Below are 23971 nucleotides of genomic sequence, written 5' to 3'. Positions count from 1 at the left end.
ACGCGCGCCGGAGCCTCGGAGGATCGGTCCTCCGATCGAGGCACCCCCCTCCCCTCTCCGGGTCCACCGGGTCCCTCGGAGCCCCCCATCGCCATCCCCCACAATAGAGCAACCCAGGGCTCCCTCGGGGAGCCCTGGGCACGCACGCCATGCGCGCACGCTCCCAATGAAGCGTGACCGCGCATCGATGACGCGCGGCACGCCGAGGGAAAAAAACGAGCAAGCCGGGAAATCTCCCGGCTTGCGGCTCTAGCCTACTAAGGATAAAGTGTGTCGCCACTGTAAATGAATAAGCCTTGTAAAGAAACCCACGTGTGCAGTTGCATGTACCCTGCAACATATGGTGTCAAGAAGTGAGATTTGATTTTTTTCAAAAGGGTCCTGCAGTTAAAGGGCCACACACACACACACAAGAATGGAAGAAATGTTGAAAGCGTTTCTGTGTGAGCAGGCCCGGCTGCAAGCAGAGAGAGATGAAAGACTACAAACAGCACAGGATGAGTGGATTGCCAAGCTGCTGACCCAATTCCAAGGGTCTGCCAGTGCAGAACTGGCTGGCAGACCCCCGATACTCCTTAGTAAAATGGCTCTGAATGAGGATCAGGAGGCTTTTTTACTAACATTTGAAAGAGTCACCGAAGCTCAGGGCTGGGCTGCAGATCGCTGGGCAACTGCTTTGGCCCCGCTCCTCATAGGGGAAGCTCAGGCCTCATATCAGGGCCTTCCAACAGATCAGGCAATGGACTACCGACAAGTAAAATCCGCCATACTGGATCGCTTAGGTCTGACCCCAGAGACCTACCGGCAGCAGTTCCGGAACATGAAGTACACCGCTAAGATGAGACCCCGGGTCCTCGCTCAGCAATTATTGGACTTGTGTACGTGCTGGATACAACCCGAGGAGTGCACTAAGGAGGCAATTCTTGAGCAGGTGGTTTTGGAACAATTCCTACAGGTAATACCCCCTCCCGCACGCTCGTGGGTAAAACGCCACGCTGCTGAAACCCTAGCTTTGGCGTTCCAACTCGTGGAGAACTTCCTTGGGGCTGAGCAGCAGGCGAGTGTCCTGGACCCGACTCCACCGGCACTGGCGGACGCCCAAAGAGGGAGGTCGGATCAATGGGGAACCTACGGCCCGCCACGGCACCACCAAGTCCAAAGGAAGGAGCAGTCGTTCCAGCAAGAACGGAGTCCAAATGCTGGTCCCCGCAGAGACCCTCATCTCCTTCCGGATGTTGGCTCGTCGCAAAGTGAGAGGAACGTCTGAGGACGTCGCCCACAGGACCCAACAGAGTGCTATCCACAGCCCCCTCCTGCGAGGGAACCCTCTCCATGTTCCGCCTGCGGAGAACAAGGCCACCGGTATGTGGACTGTCCACTGATGGATTTTTCATTCAGCAGAACCGTCACCTCGGCTTTTACTAAGGAAAATTACAAGCCCTGGCTACTTCCAGCCCTGATTGGGGGAAAAACCGTCCAGGCCCTTGTAGATTCGGGCTCTGGGAAAACTCTGGTCCTCCAGGAACTTTTACCGCCCAACGTGTGTTCTTTTGACTCCCCATGGAGTATAGAATGTATACACGGCGATGTAAAACGCTATCCGACGGCCAAAATCCGGCTACAGGTAAAAGGTCAGGAGGCTTATCTCGAAGTAGGAGTTGCTCCTTGGCTCCCTGCCCCTGTTGTGCTCGGTCGGGACTGGCCTTTCTTTTCGGACCTAATGGCCCCAGTCTTTCACGAGGAGCCTCCTTCTAGGGCTCAGGAGAACCCTGGCAAACTGTTCCCCTTCTCGGCAGACCTTTTTCCCAGTAGACACCGGGTTCAAAAGACTCGGAAGCAAATACGCTTGGACAAACAGGACTGGTTGCAGAAATCTGGGTCTCAAGGTGACCATTCTAGTAGTCAGAGGTCACAAGTGATGGCTGGGGATGGCCAAAGGGAGGGGGATATGGGCCCTGGAGATTTACCAGACCTGTACCTCCCTGACTTTCGCCAGAAACAAAGGGAAGACCCAGTCCTTGCTAGACAGTATGACAAGGTGGTGAAAATTGATGAACAGATTTTAGATGCACAAGAGGTGATAGTATTCCCCCATTTTGAGCTATCAAATGATATCCTATATAGGGTGAATAGGCAGACACAAACAGGGGAGGTCACCAGACAGATATTAGTTCCCAAGGCGTTTGTTAAATCTGTGTTCACTCTAGCCCATACTGTCCCTTGGGGTGGTCACCTGGTCAGGGATAAAACATTGGACCGTATTTCATCCCGATTCTATTGGCCAGGGATGCATAGTGATATTGCTAAGCTATGTGCAGCATGTCCGGAGTGCCAGTTAACTAGTCCAAAAGGAAAAAAAACAGCCCCTTTGGTTCCTCTACCCTTGGTGTCAGTTCCCTTTGAGAGGATTGGGGTAGACTTGGTAGGACCTCTAGAACGTTCTGCGAAAGGACACAGGTTTATCCTTGTCATAGTTGATTATGCGACAAGATATCCTGAGGCGTTCCCCCTGAGAACAGCAACATCGAAGCAAGAAGCCAACAAGTTGTTGTAACTGTTCTCACGGGTTGGACTTCCCCAGGTTATGTTTACAGGCCAAGGTACTGCACCGACACACTTTATTCGAGCAAATACCCAGTATGTACCTGGCAGATACCTGGAATGCACCGCTCCTCACCTCTGACAAGCCCCGTTGCGTTTGCCTTCCCAGCCTGGGTTCATGCCTGGCTGACGGGCGGCTGATCTGTTAAATGATAATGATTAGGATTTAATAGGCTGCAATGCTTCGCGTGTCTACCAGATGGCATAAATTCATGAATTGTAATGCAGTATATATATATATACTGTGCAGTATTGCAGCCAGCGGGAATAAAATGCTTCAATCCCTGCCTGAAAATACCTCAATGCACTCGGGCAGAAAACAAACCTCAATACACCCGGGTATACCCGAATTCGTGGGACTAGCCGAGCTCGAATAAAGTGTGTCGCCAGTGTACAAATGGCTAAACTGATGCAGGATGTCTTAAAGTTTCTAGAGGTCAAGTCAGTTCAGACATCGGTCTACTATCCACAGACTGATGGATTGGTGGAAAGATTTAACCGAACTCTAAAAGGGATGCTGACTAAATTTGTAGATTCAGAGAAGAGAGCCTGGGATGAACTTCTACCTTTTCTGCTGTTTGCAGTGCGGGAACTCCCCCAGGCCTCCACGGGATTCTCTCCATTTGAATTGCTCTATGGCCGCCAACCCCGGGGTATCCTAGACCTCCTAAAGGAGTCCTGGGAGGAACAGCGGTCCCCTTCTAAGAATACCCTGCAATATGTACTAGACGTTAGGAAGTGCCTAGATGTGGTTGGCCATTTTGCCAGGGAAAATCTTAGATCAACCCAGGACAGTCAGGAGAGACATTACAATCAGAATGCTTGCATGAGAGTGTTTCACCCAGGAGACCAGGTGATGTTATTGTTACCCAGTTGGGAGAGTAAACTCCTGGCCAAATGGCAGGGCCCATTCGAAGTACTCCGCCGTACGGGTAATGTGGATTACGAGATCGCTCAACCAGTGTCCAGGAAGGGTAAACAAATTTACCATGTGAACTTGCTGAAACCCTGGAAGATGCAGCGGTCTCTATTCATCCACCCGGTGGAGGAGGAAATGGACTTGGGTCCTCAGCCTCCACGGGAGATTATCGTGAGTGACGATAAAATCCCAATGGGTTAACAGTTGTCCATTAAACAAAAAGGGGACTTGTTAGCAATAATTACTCAATTCCAGGATGTTTTTTCTGACTTACCAGGACAAACTAACTTAATTTCCCATGCGATCGAGACAGCACCTGGGGTAAAAGTACGTTCCCGTCCTTATAGGTTGCCTGAAAGTCGTAGGGCTCTGGTAGAGAAGGAGGTACAAGAAATGTTACACTTAGGAGTGATTGAGGAATCATGCAGTGAGAGGTGTAGTCGACTAATTATGGTCCCTAAACCCGATGGGAAGGTAAGATTTTGTGTGGACCTCCGAAATGTCAATGTGGTATCCAAGTTTGACGCATATCCGATGCCAAGGGTGGACGAATTAATTGACGCCCTTGGTAACGCGGAATATATATCCACGTTGGACTTGACAAAAGGATACTGGCAAATACCCTTAGAGGAAAAGTCCAAATGCAAAACAGCCTTTGCCACTCCCATGGGTTTATACCAGTTTGTGACAATGCCAATTGGACTGCATGGAGCCCCAGCCACATTTCAGAGACTCATGGATAAGGTACTGAGGCCCCATATGACTTATGCCGCAGCCTACCTAGATGACATTGTCATTTTTAGTAAACACTGGCAGGCCCATCTAAATAGGCTGAAATCTCTAAGAGAGGCAGGGCTCACAGCCAACCCTAAGAAATGTGCCTTGGGTAAAGCGGAAACCAAATACTTAGGGTATGCAGTGGGAGGTGGAAAAGTAAGGCCACTAGCCGACAAGGTAGCTGCCCTGATAGAAGTTCCGACCCCCCAAACAAAAACGCAGGTACGCAGCCCCTTTAACGGACCTCACAAAAAAGTGTGCCCCTACACAAGTGGTGTGGTCAAGGGATTGTCAGAGAGCCTTTGAGGACATAAAAAGGTGTCTATCAGAGGGTCCCATCCTTAGAAGCCCAGACTTCAACAGCCCTTTTATTGTGCAAACAGATGCATCAGAGATAGGGCTAGGGGCAGTGTTGTCACAACAGTTTGAGGGAGTTGAAAATCCTATCCTTTTCCTGAGTAGGAAATTGTTCCCAATGGAAAAAAACTACTCAGTGATTGAGAAAGAGTGCCTCGCAGTAAAGTGGGCAATCGAGGCTTTGAGGCATTACCTGGCAGGAGTCCATTTTACTTTGGTGACGGATCATGAAGTGGTTAAATAGCATGAAGGATCCCAATGCTAGATTGACTAGGTGGTATATGGCCCTCCAACCCTTCTCATTTGAGATTCAGCATAGGCCGGGAAAAGAGAACGCAAATGCTTACTTCTTTTCTAGAGAAGGGGTGGATGGTCGGGCTTCAGCCGTGCGTAGCCCCAGCCACACACTAACAGGGGAGGAATGTGACAGGGTAAACAAAAGCCACCAGTTATATGCCTGGAAAACCTATGTCTAGTCTGCAGTGCAGCACTGACTAGGTTAACTTCAGCTGGGAACCTCAGGACAATTAGTTGGATCCCAGCTGCCTAATCAAGGTGTGTTAAAACCCAGGCTGTAGACACATGGAGGCTGTCTGTTGAGGAGTGAGGAGTAAGCTGCTAAAGAGATTGCTAAAGAGATTCCTGAAACAAGGTCTGAGTAGCAAGGTAGTTGGATTGTGAACTGTCTGTCCCCTGCATAGGAAATTTGTTACTGCCTGATTTATAGACTGTCTGCTAAAGAGAAACTGTTTTCGTTTGTTGCTGATGAAAAGCTATTTTTGTTTTGTGTGCTGTATATCTTTTAAGGCTCAATAAATAAGCCTTGTCAAGAAACCCACGTGTGTAGTTGCATGTACCCTGCAACAGGAACCATGTTGAATGGTTTTGAAGCAAAAGGTGGCACGGTGTGCTGATTTGCATGTCATTTCCCAGAATCCCTTGCTGCAGTGGAAGTGCTGTGTGCTGGGTAATAATGGTGAAAGGCGGGGTTGCAGGCTTATCTAAGACATGCAAGCGAGCATACAGTAATATTTCCATTTGCTATACACACACACGTCCAACAAGAAAGTCTCTTATCTGTTCTTGTAGCTATAGGGGAAGGCCTCTCGGCTCTCCTGGGTCCGCACCATAAGGCCTGGGACATAGTAAGTTTAAGCGTCGCTGAGGCGGGCTGAGCTGCGCTGAGAAGATGCACAAAGCCCCTGCATCTGTCATCAGCTCGGCTATAGTTTCCCCCTCCGCATGCGCGCTGATGCGTGCGGAGGTTGAGAAACTTGGAACAGACAGGCAGGTTTGAAATTTGCTGCTCGGGGAAGCAGAGGAGCGGTCACGTGACCACTCCCATCCAATGGGAGCGGGGGACTAGCCCCGCCTCCCGCTCCGCCTCCTGGCACGCCTCTGCTCCGCCTCCGCCCCGCCCCCTGAGCGCGCTCACTGCCTCGCCTGTAAGGCAGAGCAGGAGCGCGCCTCAGCGAGCTTCAATGTTTTATGTCCCAGGCCTTATGTGCTATTGAAATGTCTGTGTACAGGCATTGAAGTCTTGTCCCTTTGTCTTGCTGTTAGCATACCGTCCTTCTGTGTGCATCAATACATATTTTCCTCTGGTGAGACCAGTTGTGGGCTAAGGAAATCTTCCTGTTTCTTAGATCAGGCTTTTTCTAACAGTCCTAATCAGCCAGGTGGCGTCTGGTTCATTGCCTGTGCAATAAACCAGCACACTGCTGGATTTAGAGACAGTTATTCTCAACAGTGATACGTCCCTGTTATAAAATGGTAAAAATATTTCAGTTGTTTTCATACCTCTGATTTTCACATTAAATTTACAAGATGCTTTGTTCTCAGCTCTATCAAACACAGTATACTGGATTTTGTGGTCCCCTTCTGGAAAATCGGAACCTGATGGCAGGCCTTTCAAAACAACACTGAAAAAAAGAGTAACATTGTTAAATTCACTCCTGAATTTGCAACATAAAAGCCTTGATAGAATCAGAATGTTAGTTTAACAATAGGAAATACATGTCACATACATTTTGCCCAACTGAGGATATAAGCAGGGCATCTCTGTAATGTCAAGAAGATATGTGGAGCTCTGTGCTCCAGAGCTGTCTAGTCCGTGAATAGTATCAGAACCAGAAAATGCATCCTATTCATTTGCACATTCTTCTATATCTCATTTGTTTAATCATTCACTCACCAATGTAGGCTCTCACTAGATACAAACTCTTATTCCACTATTTGTTTATTTCTATTATTTATACAGTGCAGGCTAACATTTTTTTCACCAGGCAAATTAACAAATAGATTTTTTTTGAAGTGTACAAATGTTATCACTTGATGTTTACTGTAAACCTTGATTCATAGATTTATACCAAGATAGTCATTAACCATAAATGAAGATTAAATCCTTTGAAACCAAAATGACAGTATATACCAATGGAAAAAGATTGTTTCCATGTTTATTACAGTAGTTGACTGTTTGTAAAAAAAATGTGTCTACCAAATTGATTGGGTTGTTGTGGAAATCAAGCCATAGGAAAAAAGATAAGCCGGCGCCAGTTCAAACCGTGACGTCACGGTTTGAACTGGCGCCGGCTTATCTTTTTTCCTTTGTCTAGTTACTGACTGTACAGTCAGTTTTTGTCTGGCTGCCTATTATATTTTATTGTCATTGTGTGTTTTAGCGCTGTTTTGCACCGTCTTTTCTGTTTTTGGAAATCAAGCCATGGTTCTCACTATACATTTTACTTACTCTGTTAATATTCCATCCGCTGTGTCCCGCCCCTCAGGAGTGTCCCAGATAACTCTAACAGCCAGCTTGTTTGGTTCTGCCGTCTTATCCTTTACACTTGGACACTGAATCCTGGGAGGCTCCAAATCTATAAAACATTATCCCATGTAACCGGAAAATAAATAAATAAATAGAAAATGGAAACAAAATTATAATGAATGTTAAAATATATCACTAACCTATTTTATGTCTTATTATAGGCTAATTGTAAATTTCTTTCATAAATAACAGACACTTTTGTATAGTTATATTGATTTTGATAAAAAAAAATCTACATTTTCTTTTGTGCTTTTACTGTACTTGTTTATTAAAAGAAAATTGTAAATACACTAAAGCCCATCTTCACACACACACACACACACACACACACACACACACACACACACACACACACACACACACACACACACACACACACACACACACACACACACACACACACACACTGCAGCCCCCCCTCTATACTGTCACTGGAGACCAGAACTTTTAACACTAAAATACCCGGATCCTTTGAGTGAGAAAAGCAAGAGATAAAATTAATTGTGATTTATTTACAGAATGAACACACACAGCTTGGTTTACAATTACAATGAAAATACACTTACTGGAACGGGGTAAAACTAAATATCTTGTTTCCTAAACGAGATGTTGCAAAAGCGGGAGTTGCGCGCGAAAAGAGCCGGAAACAGTCCACGGTCAGCAGCGCAACTTGCCACTGCTGTTTCACTCCACCGGAGCTGCTTCTTTCATTCTGTTCCCGTAGTATTGGATCTTGGAACCTTAGTTCTTACGAACTCTTGAAGCTTAGCTGAATCTTTGTTACGAATCTCTTACAGCATGATGAATCTTAGGTGAATCTGTTACAGCATGATGACTCTCATTCCTGATGGGCTGCATGGGTTCTTATAGGCTTAACATTCCTATACCTAACTACTGTAGTGCCGACGAATATTCTAAAACAAATCTGGGGCAATCACCAAGAAAACCCAGGTACATGCTGCACCATTTCAGTGACATTTCTGCAGACAGACTAATGGCCCATCGGATTAACAGCCGGGGTCCCTGGCAGTCCCATTCAAACTGAATGGGACTGCCAGGGACCCCTGCTGTGTCAATCCGAAGAGCCATTATTCTCTGCAGAAATATCACTGAAATGTTGCAGCATGTACCCAGCATGTACCTGGGTCTTGTTGGTGATAGCCCCAGATTTTCCAAGGCAAGTTTTAGAATACTCGTTGGCGCACCTGTAGTGCAGTCTATCTCTCCGTGGGAATATTTCCATCCCCCTATCACGGAGTTGCCAATACTTTGCAAACCTGGCAGAGGGGGCTTCTCATTTTCCTATGGGCATGTGCGAACTTTGCACCTTTGCCGCTTAGCATATCAGACCCCAGCCCTCTTACCTGGTGCCGCTCTGTCTGGGCAGGGAGACATCTTGCCAGGATGGCTTATTGAAGTTTTTCTTCCTATACCCCTCCTTGCTAACAATTGGTTTAACACTTCCATATCCTGGCTTGACTTTGAATCTTAGAGGGTGGAGTAGCCACTCTGTCTCCCATGCCAATGGATTGTTACCCCTACTGAACATTACTGTAACTTAAAAACATATAACTCTCGCCAACTTATACCTGGTGAGAGATGTACTGAACCCAACACTGAGTTCTGGGGTTTGGGCATATACCGGGGACCTTTGAATGTAATTCAGTTCCCTGCCCGTCTTACTATTCTGGTCTGTGCTGAAGCAGGGAGATTTGGCGGTGAGCTGCAAACTGCTTTCTAGGGAGGATTTTATCCGGTGGTCTGTGTTCCTCATGTCCTCAGGAATCTGGGGGGATTCCTGAGTACAGTACCGGCAGCTTTTATTCGCTCTAATGCCGGCGGCATGCCGGGGTCTACTCCGGCTGGCGCCAGTCTAGACCGCGCGCCGCCGCGTTTCCTCCACGCACCCCCCCTCCACTTCGGGCGCATTTTAGCCCCCCTTCCCGACCCCGAACCTTGCTCCTGCTGTGCCCCTCTACTTCCCCGCACCCCCGCTTACCTCAATTTACACTCCAGGGGTGTCGGGGAAGCCGGGGAAGCCGGGCGTGTCACGTGACAGTGACGTCACAGTGCGCCGCAGCAAGCCGCGTCACCACGCTTCCCGCACGCATCCTGCTGTGCGGGAAGTGTTCAAATAAAAGATGCCGGTACTGTACATATTTTGGGGTAACCATTCTACCCAAACACACCCTGACAATATTTTACCGTAAAACCACCCCTGAAACTCACGCCCTGCACATCTCCGCTGGTTGGCACTCCTGGAACAGTAGAAATACACATACATCTTTATTACAAATGCACTAACATTCCATGATTGGGTGGAAGAGCTGAAAATCACAATTCCCCCATATGGCTCAGGGGCACCCGCCAGGCATAATACCTTTATTATTGGCCTCGGTACCCCTTCACCGTCACATATACACACTGAACACCCTCTATACACACAAACACACACTGCACCACCCCTCTATACACATAAAAATAAACACTAACACACACACTCTGCAGCCCCTCTCTATACACACACACTCTGCAGCCCCTTCTATAAACATACACACACAGTCTGCAGACACCCTCAATACACACAAACACACACTGTAGCTTCCTCCATCTACTGACACACAGACACCTCCTCCCTACTCTATACTCACAGGAACAGTAACTCTCCTTTCTCCTCACTGTCTCCTGTGCCTCTGTAGGCAGGGAGGGGGAGGAGTCAGTGCCTTGCTGGTGCCACCTATCCAATCTCCTCCCCTGTCTGAGAGCTGTTTTCACTCACTGCATGACAAAGGAAAGCTGATGTTGGAAATTAAAACTTGACAAGGGTCCAAAAATTCCGGGCCATTACTGAATAAATAATGCCCAGAATTTTGACCAATCGGAGAGCAGAGATTTCAATGATGCCCATAATTTTACACCGTTTAGACTATAATTAATTAATAATTCCCTCAGAACAGGGTATTACTGGCCAATAATGCCAAGGCTGGGTTAAAGTCCCTTGGCTCCACCTCCAGCCTTCAACCATTCCAGCCAGGGCACTACTGGCCAGTAATGCCCTGTTCTTCTGGGATTATTACTTAAATAACTACTTTCTGCCACACTAGCTACTTTGGGGCGTATCTTTAGTTGCATAACTGATGCTGTGTCAGAAAAAGAGACCTTGTTACATGCAGTACTGTATTGCAAGTCTGATAATAGTACTGATATGCAAAAAATATGCACATTTCCATGGTTTACCTTTTTTCCCTTGTCTATCGAAGTTTTTTTCAGCAGATAGAAAGAATATGAGACAACTGTTTCGTATTCACAGATTTGACTCTATTGCTGTTTAATAAAATGAAAAACATATATACTGTTTTCCTTACCATTCCATTATTCCTAAATTACTTTACCAATACAATCATGCAGTCATTATTACTGTCCACAAAGAAACAATACTACTGTATATGCATGATAATTAGGACTGGTAACAAAGGCTTGGAAACACTACAAATTAATTTCAACAATTAAACAACTCAAAATATAATAAGTCTTTCTCTAAGAAACACATCTCAGCCCAGACACAAACAAATTCGCCTGACCAATGCAGGGATTTTTTTTAAAGATAGAGATATATCTTTGATATTTCAGCATGATATAGTTGTCATAAATAACTTTTAGTATATTTCTTTTTTTGGAGGTTTCTTTCTTTATCTAACCTAAACAAAACCTTTAAGACCCAGCTAATGTTGGAATACATTAAAAGCATCAGTATACCAAAACCAAGCATTTGTCCAAATTTCTCAAAAACAGGCTTTTCTTTAACTGAAAATTATACCAGGCTAGTGGGCTATCAAGTCATAAAAAGCACCATGAGCACCTCCTAATTGTTGTTGCAGAGAGGAAACATTAGCTCCAGGCTTTCATTTTACAGTCATTTTATTAGAGAAAGGGTGAACTGAATGTGGGACACATTGCAGACATGTAAAGATACTCATACACAATTGGAAAACTACTATAATTCACAACTGACAAGAAAGTAGTACAAACCAACCCCTATCTGTAAGAGCAGATAACTACATATGCATATTGACAAGTATAAAAAAATATTGTTGACCTAGATTCTCCCAATATCAAGAAGATTGTTGCTGAACTAGATTTCGCAAAGATAATATTCTAATGAAGTCTGGCATGGTTTAGTTCCCTAGAAAGTTTTGTACATTTCCCCTTACTTTGGTATCCATCAATTTGCACAAGTTTATTTGTATTAACCTTTACAATGCACTTATAACATACCTGGTATGTAATTTGCACTTGGTCAGGGAAGATCAGCCTGGCCACTACGACAGAGCAGCCAATCTGATCGAAACGCAAGTCCACTTCCATTTCCATCATCCTGGCACCAGTCACATCATGTGATCCCTGCAGGAGGGATCACATGCCATGAATGTGCAGGGTGTCGGGTGGCACTCTGGTGCTGCTGGGCCCCCGGCACTGTAAAGGTTAAATGAGTACAGTAAATTATGTTTTGTTTATATTATCAATGCTTTCTTATGTGTAGATGGAAGACATAGGCAAACATAAAGCTGACTAACACCACTAAGAAATCCTTTTTGCTTACTAAATTCCTCCATGTAAAGCCTGTATGCCTGCAGACCTAGCCAGTCCCCAGTACTGAAGTGTGTAAGGGTATAACACGCACCCACAGCAGTGAGGGCATGCCCAAGTGTGGTAATGCGTTGCCGAGCCTGGTGAGAAAGGGTTAACGTATACTTGCTGAGTCCGGGGTGCCAGAGGTCGGAAGGTAATGTCCAAGTGCCAGAGTTCAAGGGTTGGAGAGAGCAGCGTAGTGATGTCCGTAAGCCAGGGTCCAAGGGTTGGAGATAGCAGCGTAGTGATGTCCGTAAGCCAGGGTTCAGGGCAGGAGAAGGTAGAGTAGTCAAATCCAAAGCAGTGTTCAAGTTCAAACCAAGGGAATCCAAACAGGGGCAGGGACAGGAACCAGAGCTGAAACAGACAAGGGAGCTAGGCATAGACACTGCACACACAGGAGCAACAGGAAAGCTATGCAGAACAAGGACTGAGAGGACAGAGTGGGGTTATAAAGGAAGGTGTTACGCCGGTGCTGCCCGCAGACCAGACCCGTCCCCTGTGCTGAGGTGGGACGTAGGGATACACGCACCCGCAGCAAAGGGAGCGCGTCCGGAGTGTGGTGTTAGTGTTGCCAGGCCAGGTATAGTAAGGAAGACAATACTTGCCGGTACCGGTAGTAGAGGAGGAGTAGTTATTGCCGTTGCCAAGATCAGGGATTGGAGAGTTGCGGATGGTCGAAGGTATAAGCCGTGTTACAGGGATGCCAGAAGTCACGAAGTCCAGGTAGAGCCGAAGTTGAGAGCCAGAGGGGGTAGTCGTCCAATCCGCGTCAATACCTGAGGAGTCACTGAGAGAGTAGTCAAATGCTTCCATACAGAACTATGTCGAGCGACGAGTGATGGGAAGCACAGGCATAATAAAGCTGGGCAGGCCAATGGGAAAAGGGGGCAGGCCTGGAGGACTGCAAGGAGTCCTCCCTGATAGGAGGGAGGTGTTAAAGCCCAGCTGAGTGTAATCATTGATTTGCATGGAACAGTGTGATGCTTGGGGGCGACGCCTCACTGCAGGAGCAGTGATTAAAAGTGCTCTGTTAGGCGTGTGCTCTGTAAGCTGGGAATGCATGCACATAATGTCTGGGGCTGGCGTGCGTGTGTGCGTGGATTCGGTGACTGACGCGCGTATGCGCATGGGGACAGAGACAGATGCACATGTGCGCATAGAGCGCGGAGCTGGGGACACACGCAGAGGCTGTGGTTCAACAGGCACCTCTTCGGTTGGTGCAATCCTGTGATGGCGAGGAGCCAGAGTGCCAGTGACAGACAACGGAGGTATGTGGGAATTGCGCTGCAGATGCTTGGACGCCTGAGTACCGACCGGAGGTGAGTAATGGTCGCGCTGACGGCGCTTAGACACCTGAATCCTTACAGTACCCCCCCTTCAGGAACGGCCTCAGGACGGTCCTTAAATGGTTTGTTTGGAAACTTCTTCCTGAAAGTCTTCAGAAGAACCGGAGTGTGGATATCACAAAGTGGAACCCAAGACCTTTCTTCTGGGCCGAAACCCTTCCAGTGCACGAGGAACTGCAGTTGACCCCTGGATATGCGAGAATCGAGCAGGGACTGGACCTCATATTCTTCCCTATTCTGGGTAATAACCGGATCAGGCCTACGGTTATGGTTGGGGAAGAAATGACTAGATACGAATGGCTTGAGTAGAGATGTGTGAAACACATTTGGTATCTTCATGCTGTCGGGAAGTTGAAGCTGGAATGCCACCGGATTAATCTGTTCAGTTATCGGAAAAGGGCCCAGGAACCTCGGTGCCAATTTTGGGGAAGGTACCTTCAAATAAATGTTTCTTGAGGACAGCCATACCATATCCCCTGGCTTGTATCTGGGTGCCGGACGGCGGTGGCAATCTGCCTGATGTTTGGCCCTTGAGAGGCGGTAAGAAGAGCAGACTGAATCTTGGACCATGCTGATTGCAGAGATGTGACACGGTCGTCTACAGCCGGGACTCCGGAAGGAATGTTGGAGACGGGAAGACATGGGGGATGAAAACCGTAATTGATGAAAAATGGCGACTCTCGGGTGGACTCGTTGGTAGCGGAGTTAAAAGCATATTCGGCCCATGGCAAAAGTTGTGCCCAATCATCCTGAGAATTGGAAATGAAACACCTCAGGTATTTTTCCAGGGACTGATTGACCCTTTCTGTTTGACCATTGGACTGAAGATGGTCAGCTGAGGAAAAAGAAGAAGAGATCCCTAGTCTTTTGGTAAAAGTTCTCCAAAATCTGGATACGAACTGTGACCCTCTTTCAGACACGATGGACGAAGGAATACCATGAATGCGAGAGATGTGATCAGTGAAGATATCAGTAAGGGCGGGTGAGGAGACATAACACCCACGAAGAGCCCCTTCATACTCACTGGGTGTTCCCGTTTTCCAGAGATGGAGGACATTCTTGGGTCAGATGTTTTTGCAGGTCCGCAATAATAGCACAATTCCCCGGCGCGGCGGAATTGCCGTATTGGTGTGCGAACCCGTTGAACCCCCACTGCATCGGTTCGGACGAGTCCAAGGAAGGACGGAGCGGTGAAGTGGACCTGGGGACTGTAGTAGTCCTGAGAGAGAGAGACGAAGAGGTTACCGAGCGAGTGCACTGGCGCTCCGTGGTGCGTACCTGAATACGTTGGTCCACTCTAATCGCCAGAGTGATGAGATCCTCCAAAAGACCTAGCCTGGGTTGGAGAGCAAGTACATCCTTGATGCTGTCCGACAGTCCTTGCCAGAATACGGCGACATAGGCCTCCTGTTCCCAGTTGGTCTCTGCTGCAAGGGTCCGGAACTCTATGGCATATTCAGTCACCAATCTTCGCCCTTGAGTAATCTGTAAAAGAGAAGAAGACGCCACCTCCCAACGTGCGGGGGAATCAAACACTTGCCTGAATTCCGTCTTGAAGGCCGAGTAATTCTGGGTAAGGTCATCTCGCCGCTCCCAGATGGGGGAGGCCCAAGCCAGTGCGCTACCCGTCAACAGATTATAAACATAGGCCACCTTCTTTCGGCCAGTAGAAAACTGGTGGGGGGCCATTTCAAATTGTACCTCACATTGATTAATGAAGCCCCGAAAATCTTGAGATTCACCTGCGTAAGGTTTGGGGTTAGGAATCCTCATATCTAATTCAGTCTGGTCTGTGTCTTGTGGGCTCGACATAATGTTACGCCGGTGCTGCCCGCAGACCAGACCCGTGCTGAGGTGGGATGTAGGGATACACGCACCCGCAGCAAAGGAAGCGCGTCCGGAGTGTGGTGTTAGTGTTTGCCAGGACAGGTATAGTAAGGAAGACAATTCTTGCCGGTACCGGTAGTAGAGGAGGAGTAGTTATTGCCGTTGCCAAGATCAGGGATTGGAGAGTTGCGGATGGTCGAAGGTATAAGCCGTGTTACAGGGATGCCAGAAGTCACGAAGTCCAAGTAGAGCCGAAGTCGACGGGAGGTGAGTAATGGTCGCACTGACGGCGCTTAGACACCAGATTCCTTACAGATTCCTTACAGAAGGAGGACTAATAGGGATGAGGGGTGGAGCAGAGGCTTGAGTGAGTATTTGCAGGGATAGGTCTGAGAGAGCAGGGGAGGAGACAGGGAAATAATCCAGAGAGATGGCTTTTAAGCCGCGGGGGGCGGAGCTAGTGTTCAGGGGTGGCAGATAACTGGAGAAAGTGCGTGCGCCTTCTGTAAGTCTGCTATGCGTGCGCACCGCGCGTATCACAGGGCGTGAGGGGCGCACCGCCGGGGAGACGCTCGGCACTGGAGGTGGAAGGGAAGGTAAGACAAGGGCTGGGGTGATAGTGGCACGCCGAGGAATGCGCACACCACGGAGGGCAACGAGCAACCAGGAACGTGCGCGCACAGTGCGGGAGCCGCGCACATGACCCGAACTGGCGTCAGTGCGCGCAGACCGCGCCACGGAGGAACGGCCGCGAGAGGAGGATGGGAAAGAGTGAGAACGTAGGGAAGAGGGGTAGTGAGGTGTCGTGGGAACTGGGGTGACGGGGACATGCTGGGAAGCGTGAGTCCCCTGATCCGTTACAGTATCCCCCCCTTGAGGATCGGACTCCGGACGATCCTCCCAAGGTTTATGAGGGAACTTCCGACTTCCGTCCTGTCTGAGGAGCGTTGGGGCATGAATGTGGTGAGACGGTATCCAAGAGCGTTCCTCCGGCCCATACCTTTCCAATGAACAAGGAATTGCAGTCTGCCTCTGGACCAGCGAGAATCGAGTATGGAGTGGACTTCGTAGTCTTGTTGTCCTTGAATGATGACAGGATTGGGTCTTTGAGGGCGGTCTGGAAAATGGGCATTTTGGATCACTGGTTTAAGTAGAGACACATGGAACACCGAGGGGATCTTCATGGTAGAAGGAAGTGCAAGACGGTATGCGACTGGGTTGATCCTCTCGAGGACCTTGAAAGGACCCAAGAATCTCGGGACCAGTTTCTGGGAAGGAGTCTTGAGCCTGATATTCTTAGAAGATAGCCAAACTCTGTCTCTGGGTTTGAATACTGGGCCCGCCTGACGTTGCCGATCTGCCTTCGTTTTTTGTCTTTGCACAGAACCTTGCAAGGTTTTTAGGATCTTTCTCCAATAGTTCTGAAGACTGGAAATATGAGAATCCACTGCGGGAACACCAGAGGGGAGGGAGGAGAGGGGAAGACTGCTGGGATGGAATCCAAAATTAATGAAAAACGGTGACTCTTGTGTAGACTCGTTTTTTAATGAGTTAATAGCAAACTCAGCCAAGGGTAATACAGTAGATCCACCCAATTGTCTTGAGATTCAGACACGAAGCATCTGAGATACTGTTCCAGGGTCTGATTCATTCTTTCCGTCAGGAAAATAGAAGGGAAATAAAAGTCTCTGAAAAAAAGCACGCCATAACTTAGAAATGAATTGAGTACCTCTGTCCGAAACAATTGAAATAGGTATACCGTGTAATCTAAAAATTTCCTTAGAAAAAATGTCGGCCAAAGTAGCTGAATTAGGAAGACCCTTGAGAGGTATAAAGTGTGAATGCTTGGAAAACCTATCTACTACAACGAGGATAGTATTCATCCCTTTAGAATTGGGGAGTTCCACAATAAAGTCCATGGAGATATACTTCCAAGGTTGTTCCGGAATAGGGAGAGGCATGAGGAGACCAGAAGGTTTGTGTCGGGCGGACTTGCTCTTGGCACAGACTGGAGAAGCTCTGGTGAAATCGAAAATGTCCTTATTCATCTTAGGCCACCAAAAGGTCCGTTTGATAAGGTCTACTGTCCTCTTGAAGCCTGGATGACTGGCAGATCTAGAAGAATGTCCCCATAGAAGTATCTTATGGCAAAAACGTGGGGCTCCGTACAAGCATCCTTCTGGCACCCTAAATCTCCTAGGGATGTGAACCTGGGCTTTATTAATTTCGTCCAAGATATCGAAGTTATTGGCGGAAATTATACATTTGGTGGAAAGAATTGTCTCTGAGGATTCGTTAGAGTCGTTCTCCATAGACAACTGGCGAGAGAGAGCATCGGCCTTGATATTTTTGGTGCCGGGAATATAAGAAATGGTATAATTGAATCGAGAGAAGAACAGTGCCCAACGAGCTTGACGGGATCCCAAGCGATGGGCCCCCTCAATGTACAATAAGTTTTTGTGATCTGTGAGGATGGCTATAGGTTCCTTGGTACCCTCAAGGAGATGCCTCCATTCCTGGAGAGCCAATTTGATGGCCAGAAGCTCACGATTCCCGACATCGTAATTTCTCTCGGCCGAAGAGAACTTTCGAGAAAAGAATCCACAAGGATAGAGTTTTTCCTGTGGAGTGGATCTCTGAGAAAGTACTGCACCAGCTCCCACATCAGAGGCGTCTACTTCTAAAGTAAAATGAAGGGAAGTATCCGGATGCCGTAGGATGGGTGCAGACACAAAGGCTTTTTTGAGGAACTCGAAGGCTTCGATGGCTTCGGGAGACCAAACTGTCGGATCAGCACTTTTCTTCGTCATGGCAGTGATAGGTAGAGCAATGGTAGAGAAGTTAGCAAAGCCAAGGAAGCATTGCACGGCCTTGAGTGAATTCGGCAAGGGCCAGTCATGTACAGACTTCAATTTCTCGGGATCCATGGTAAAGCCTTTGTCAGAGATAATATAGCCTAGGAATGCTGTGGAAGCCTGATGGAACAGACATTTCTCCATTTTTGCGTAGAGGCGATTAGCATGAAGCCGAGAGAGAACCAGTTTGGTATGGCGAATGTGCTCCTCCAAGTTTTTAGAGAAAATGAGGATGTCATCCAAATATACGATGACAAACGTTCCCAAAATGTCCCGGAAGATATCATTCATGAACTCTTGGAAAACAGCAGGGGCATTGCACAGGCCGAACGGCATCACTAAATATTCATAATGTCCCGAACGCGTGTTAAACGCGGTTTTCCATTCGTCCCTGTCTCTTATTTGAATAAGATTGTAGGCTCCTCTTAAATCGAGTTTGGAGAATATAGAGGCTCCTTGAAGACGGTCGAAGATTTCAGAGATTAAAGGGAGAGGGTATCGTTTTTTTACCGTAATTTTGTTAAGGCCACGAATGTCGATACAGGGTCTTAAAGAGTCATCCTTCTTGTTCACGAAGAAGAAGCCTGCCCCGGCGGGGGAGGTAGAGTTGCGGATGAACCCTATCTCAAGATTCTCCTGGATATAAGACATCATCACCTCTGTCTCAGGCACAGATAAGGGATACGACTTAGACTTAGGAAGCATGGTTCCAGGAATTAAATCAATGGGACAATCGTAAGGGCGACGGGGAGGTAGTACCTCAGCCTGTACCTTATTGAAGACATCTAAGTACTCGTGATTCACCGTCGGCGAAGCAGAGTGGTTAGATGAGGTGGTGTCGAGGCCAGCGAGCACAGCAACAGGAGGAGTAACTGTTTTCTCAGAGGTGGCAGCCCATTGGATGGGCAACACATTGGTCCAATCAATACGCGGGTTGTGAATGTGGAGCCATGGCAATCCCAGAATAACCTGGACAGTAGGGGAGTGGAAAACATCGAAGACCATTACCTCGGTATGACCATCCCCATTGGTCAAGGTAAGTGGAATAGACTCCCAAATGATGAAGCCTGGTTGGAGTGGTCGACCGTCTCCAGGCCAATGGGCGACTTTTTCTTGACTAATGGGATTTGGTTTTTGCAAGCGAAGGTGTGATCAAGAAAGTTACCACCAGACCCGGAGTCGATGAACGCTTCCACTTCTATTTGAAGATCAGGACCCGCCAGAGTTACAGGGAGTAATATTTTCTTCAGTAGTTCCTTAGGGAGAGAGGGGCAAGGAGAGATAGTACCCAGTAAAAGCCCCTCTACCTTTACTGTGCGTTCCCGTTTCCCGGTTTCAGGCGGCAGTGACGAAGTCGGTGTTCTGAGGAACCGCAATAATAGCAGAGACCGTCCTCACGACGTCGTGCTTTCTCAGCAGCCCGAGGCTGTTGGCTACCGATTTGCATCGGTTCAGGGGCATCCAACGCCGGGAAGGCCGAAGGAGGTGACCTTGTAGAAACAGGCAGAGACGGGAGAGAACGGGAACAGTGACGCTCATGGCGTCGTTCTTGAGTGCGCTGATCCATCTGGATACTGAGAGTAATGAGTTCCTCAAGGGAAGAAGGCCGAGCGTGAGCTGCGAGGTCATCCTTAAGAGTTTCGGACAAACCGTGCCAGTATGCTGCGGCGAGAGCTTCATCGTTCAACTGGGTCTCTGCTGCAATGGTGCGGAACTCCACCGCGTATCTTGCAGCTGACCTACGTGTCTGAGAGAGATGGAACAAAGAAAAAGCAGCAGTCTCCCTATGCGCTGGCGAGTCAAACATCTGTTGGAACGCACGCCGGAATTTGGGGTAATCTTGGGTTAGTTCAGGTTTGTGTTCCCAGAGAGGAGAAGCCCAAGCGAGGGCGTCACCAGTGAATAGGGCATAGATGTAGGCCACCTTGGTACGACCAGTAGGGAAGAGGGACGGGGACATCTCGAATTGGACTTTGCACTGATTCAAGAATCCTCGGCAAGCGAGGGGGTCCCCATCATACCGGTTAGGAGGTGGTATACGTGGTCCCAGATTACTTATAGCCACTGGAGCCGGGGGTGACGGGGCTACTGGGGATTCCCGGAGGGATAAATTGGAAAGTTGCTGTGAAACAGTGGTAAGTTGGTTGCTTAGGAATTGCAAATGTTCCACGGAAACACCTTGGCCCACCTCAGGGGGGTGTGCATTTGTTTGGCTCTGCATAATGTAACGCCTGTATGCCTGCAGACCTGGCCAGTCCCCAGTACTGAGGTGGGTAAGGGTATAACACGCACCCACAGCAGTGAGGGCGTGCCCAAGTGTGGTAATGCATTGCCGGGCCTGGTGAGAAAGGGTTAACGTATACTTGCTGAGTTCGGGGTGCCAGAGGTCGGAAGGTAATGTCCAAGTGCCAGAGTTCAAGGGTTGGAGAGAGCAGCATAGTGATGTCCGTAAGCCAGAGTCCAAGGGTTGGAGATAGCAGCATAGTGATGTCCGTAAGCAAGGGTTCAAGGGCAGGAGAAGGTAGAGTTGTCAAATCCAAAGCAGTGTTCTAGTTTAAACCAAGGGAATCCAAACAGGGGCAGGGACAGGAACCAGAGCTGAAACAGACAAGGGAGCTAGGCATAGACACTGCACACACAGGAGCTATAGGAAAGCTATGCAGAGCAATGACTGAGAGGACAGAGTGGGGTTATAAAGGAAGGAGAACCAATAGGGATGAGGGGTGGAGCAGAGGCTTGAGTGAGTGTTTGCAGGGATAGGTCTGAGAGAGCAGGGGAGAAGACAGGGAAAAAATCCAGAGAGATGGCTTGTAAGCCACGGGGGGCGGAGCTAGTGTTCAGGGGCGGCAGATAACTGGAGCGGGTGCGCGCGCCTTCTGTAAGTCTGCTTTGTGCGCGCACCGCAAGTGTCACAGGGTGTGAGGGGCGCACAGCCGGGGAGACGCTCGGCACTGGATGCGGAAGGGAAGGAGAGGCGGAGGAGCCAGGTAAGACAAGGGCTGGGGTGATAGAGGCACGCAGAGGAATGCGCGCATCACGGAGGGTAACGAGCGACCAGGAACATGCGCGCACAGTGACCCTAACGCACGTCAGTGCATGCAGACCGCGCCGCAGAGGAACGGCCGCGAGAGGAGGATGGGAAAGAGTGAGAACGTAGGGAAGAGGGGGAGTGAGGTGTCGTGGGAACTGGGGTGACGGGGACACGCTGGAAAGCGTGAGTCCCCCAATCCGTTACACTTCATTTTGTACGTGTGACTGATGTTGGCATGTTTATGTTATCTCATTGATACATCACTTTGAGTTACTTTCAGTTGAAACTTCACTCCTTAAAATAATGCATGGTATAAAGCGCAAAAAATAATATTTTTAGAGAAGCAATCCCCCCCATCTCCATTTTTTTTTCTATACAGAATCAGAGCTGGGTGTCTCCAAAGGTTACTAATTTTATCTCATGCAACCCCAGATTCATGAGATATTTACCTTTTAATGTGTCGGTGTTTCTATACCCCTTTGGGAAATTAATATGGCTGCCATTCAATCCGAACTCCAACAGTCCAATAGAAATTCACAAAGCAATCAGAGCATGCATGACATGGCAGCTTTCTATTGGATTCTTGATTTTACCTTAACTTTTCAGTAAAATGGTAAATATCTTGGGAACAGGGGGTATCTGGAACTAGAAATAGCACAGTTCATCTTCAACAGCTTTTTTTTTTTTTTTTTTTTTTTTTTAATCTTGTAGCTACTTTTGAGCAACATCATGAGTGTTATGCCCAGATCAGACAGGATTCTACGCGACGTGCGCGCGCACAACCGTCACTCTTTGAGGCTAGTGGATGTCCGTTGTCACACTAGAAACTGCTTGTGGGGGCAAACTACAGCGTTGACGCTGTGACATTTTGCAGCCACAACCCAAATTGAAATTTGGGGCTGCAGTCGCATCACGTGAGCTGGTTCAGCCAATAAGGGGAACCAGCTCTGTGACGTGTTTGTTACGCCCCTCGCCACGCCCCCAAATGCACCGACCCAACTCCTGCAGTTTGAGCACAGTTCGCTGGGCTGCAGGAGTGCGCGGCAGAGGCACGCACGCAAGTGCGCCGATATAGCAGCCAGTCTGAGCTCGGCCTTAGAGAGTTGCTTATTTTGAAAATGGTTCAAGTACTTCACACAAATGTGCCATTATTTTTCAATATAGTGTAGTATGGAAGCCTCCCTTTAGCCAAGGAAAAATATGGTATTGTTTGCATACAGTAAACACTTTAGCAAGTAGCTGACAGAGTTCCACCTTGTTACAAACTTTAGATACAACTAATATAGTCGATTATAGTTTTGTAGCTCATCTCATGATGAGAAGAATGGTAAAAATAACCACAGATTTTACATGGCACCACTAGCATCTACTATAGTACTGTATCTACTTATTGTTTGGAAGTGTCAGAACTGAGCAAATAGTCTATTGAGTTCGCAAAGTTTTGATGATGAAAAGCATTTACCAATTCCACTTTCTTTATGCGCTGTCCCTTACAATCACAAGGTCCATCTGACTCCCAATGATGCATTTGACTTTACAGCAGATTAAGTAATAAAGGGCACACTGTTATTAATTGTGTTTACTACAGTAGTTCAGTTTCCCTTCAGATGCAATAAACGGTATATTATCTGGCATTTGTTGTTTTGATCAGGTTCCAACAGAAAAGTGGAACCTTTTTTGCCCTTCAGACATAAGACCTATACCCAGGACATACTGTACTTGAAAACGAGAGGTAACTCTCAATGTATTGCTTCCTGGTAAAACATTTTATAAATAAATAAAAAAAGATCACGGATTAGGGGCACCTTGTTGCATTCATCAATTGTGGTTCTTTATTTCACTGTACTCATAGACATAGAGGAGTTGAACAAGTTCATTGTCAATGTTAATGTATTTCTTTTTTTTGGCTTCTATACTTTGGGGGCCTCCCAAGAATTACCGGATAATGTTTCAGGAGAAACTTTGTGCCTCTCGGTCAGGGATTTACCACTTACACTTATTTTGAATATCTCTGTTTTTAGGCAACTTCTTAGAAGGTTCAGCAGAAGATATTCAGATGTTGATTTGGTAATAGAGGTAATAATCCATATTTATTTATTTAATTTATAATTACCCTTTCTTTTACACCATATTTGGGTGCATTGTATTTTAGATATCTTGAACTGTTTTTTTAGGATCAGAATATAAATGCTGCAGCTGAATGAAAGATCACACAAAAATAAATTGATTGAAGATTAAAATTAATTCATTCTAACAGTGTGTCACGTATGGCACACCTATAGGCAAGTGAATTGCATATGTGACCAGGGTTAATATACACAACTAGCAGATTCACTTTTCTCCTCGCAAAGTCCCTCAAATGAATAATATCTCCACTCAATCCGTCATGAACAGCACACCTGTGTGCACATGACATACAGCGGTAGCGGTTGTTATTCGAACACTTCACACGTTGTGTACATTGGAATACTGATGTCATGACGAGGGATGTCTTCCAACCTTACCGCCTTAAGACGCGAGTGCAGAAAATGGCATTTTAGAGTTCTGGTTTTTAAACACCTTAAATTGACACAGTAGCAGAGTAGCACAGTACTGTACACATTGCAATTCATTCATTTCATTGCACCTCAAGAAACAGAATCCATGAAATTCAAACAAAGCAATTGCGATAAGCGCGGGTGCCTGGGGCCATTGGCCACGTTCATGCCGCGTGGAGTACAGCAGAGCACACAAAATTGGCGCCGTGATTTGTTCGAATAACGGCTGCTGCAGCTGTATATGTGACAAGGGTTAATACAG

General features: G+C 47.4%; 1 protein-coding gene across 5 annotated transcripts in view; it reads right to left on the bottom strand.

Moving 5' to 3' along the window:
• Window positions 1–23971, bottom strand: part of SRPX (sushi repeat containing protein X-linked) — a 263953-nt gene that overhangs the window by 81791 nt on the left and 158191 nt on the right. For 4 of the 5 annotated variants that reach the window (XM_075589677.1, XM_075589675.1, XM_075589674.1 and 1 more), the window contains 2 exons: window positions 7404–7530; window positions 6455–6576 (listed from right to left, as the gene is read on the bottom strand). The exons of the other annotated variant lie outside the window; for it this stretch is intronic. In XM_075589677.1, the coding sequence (XP_075445792.1) occupies window positions 6455–6576; window positions 7404–7530 (249 nt within the window). The remainder of the gene's footprint in view (window positions 1–6454; window positions 6577–7403; window positions 7531–23971) is intronic. 5 annotated transcript variants of the gene reach the window in all.

The sequence above is a fragment of the Ascaphus truei genome, chromosome 3, assembly GCF_040206685.1.
Source record: "Ascaphus truei isolate aAscTru1 chromosome 3, aAscTru1.hap1, whole genome shotgun sequence".
Taxonomy (NCBI): domain Eukaryota; kingdom Metazoa; phylum Chordata; class Amphibia; order Anura; family Ascaphidae; genus Ascaphus; species Ascaphus truei.
This window is presented reverse-complemented; position numbering and strand designations above follow the sequence as displayed.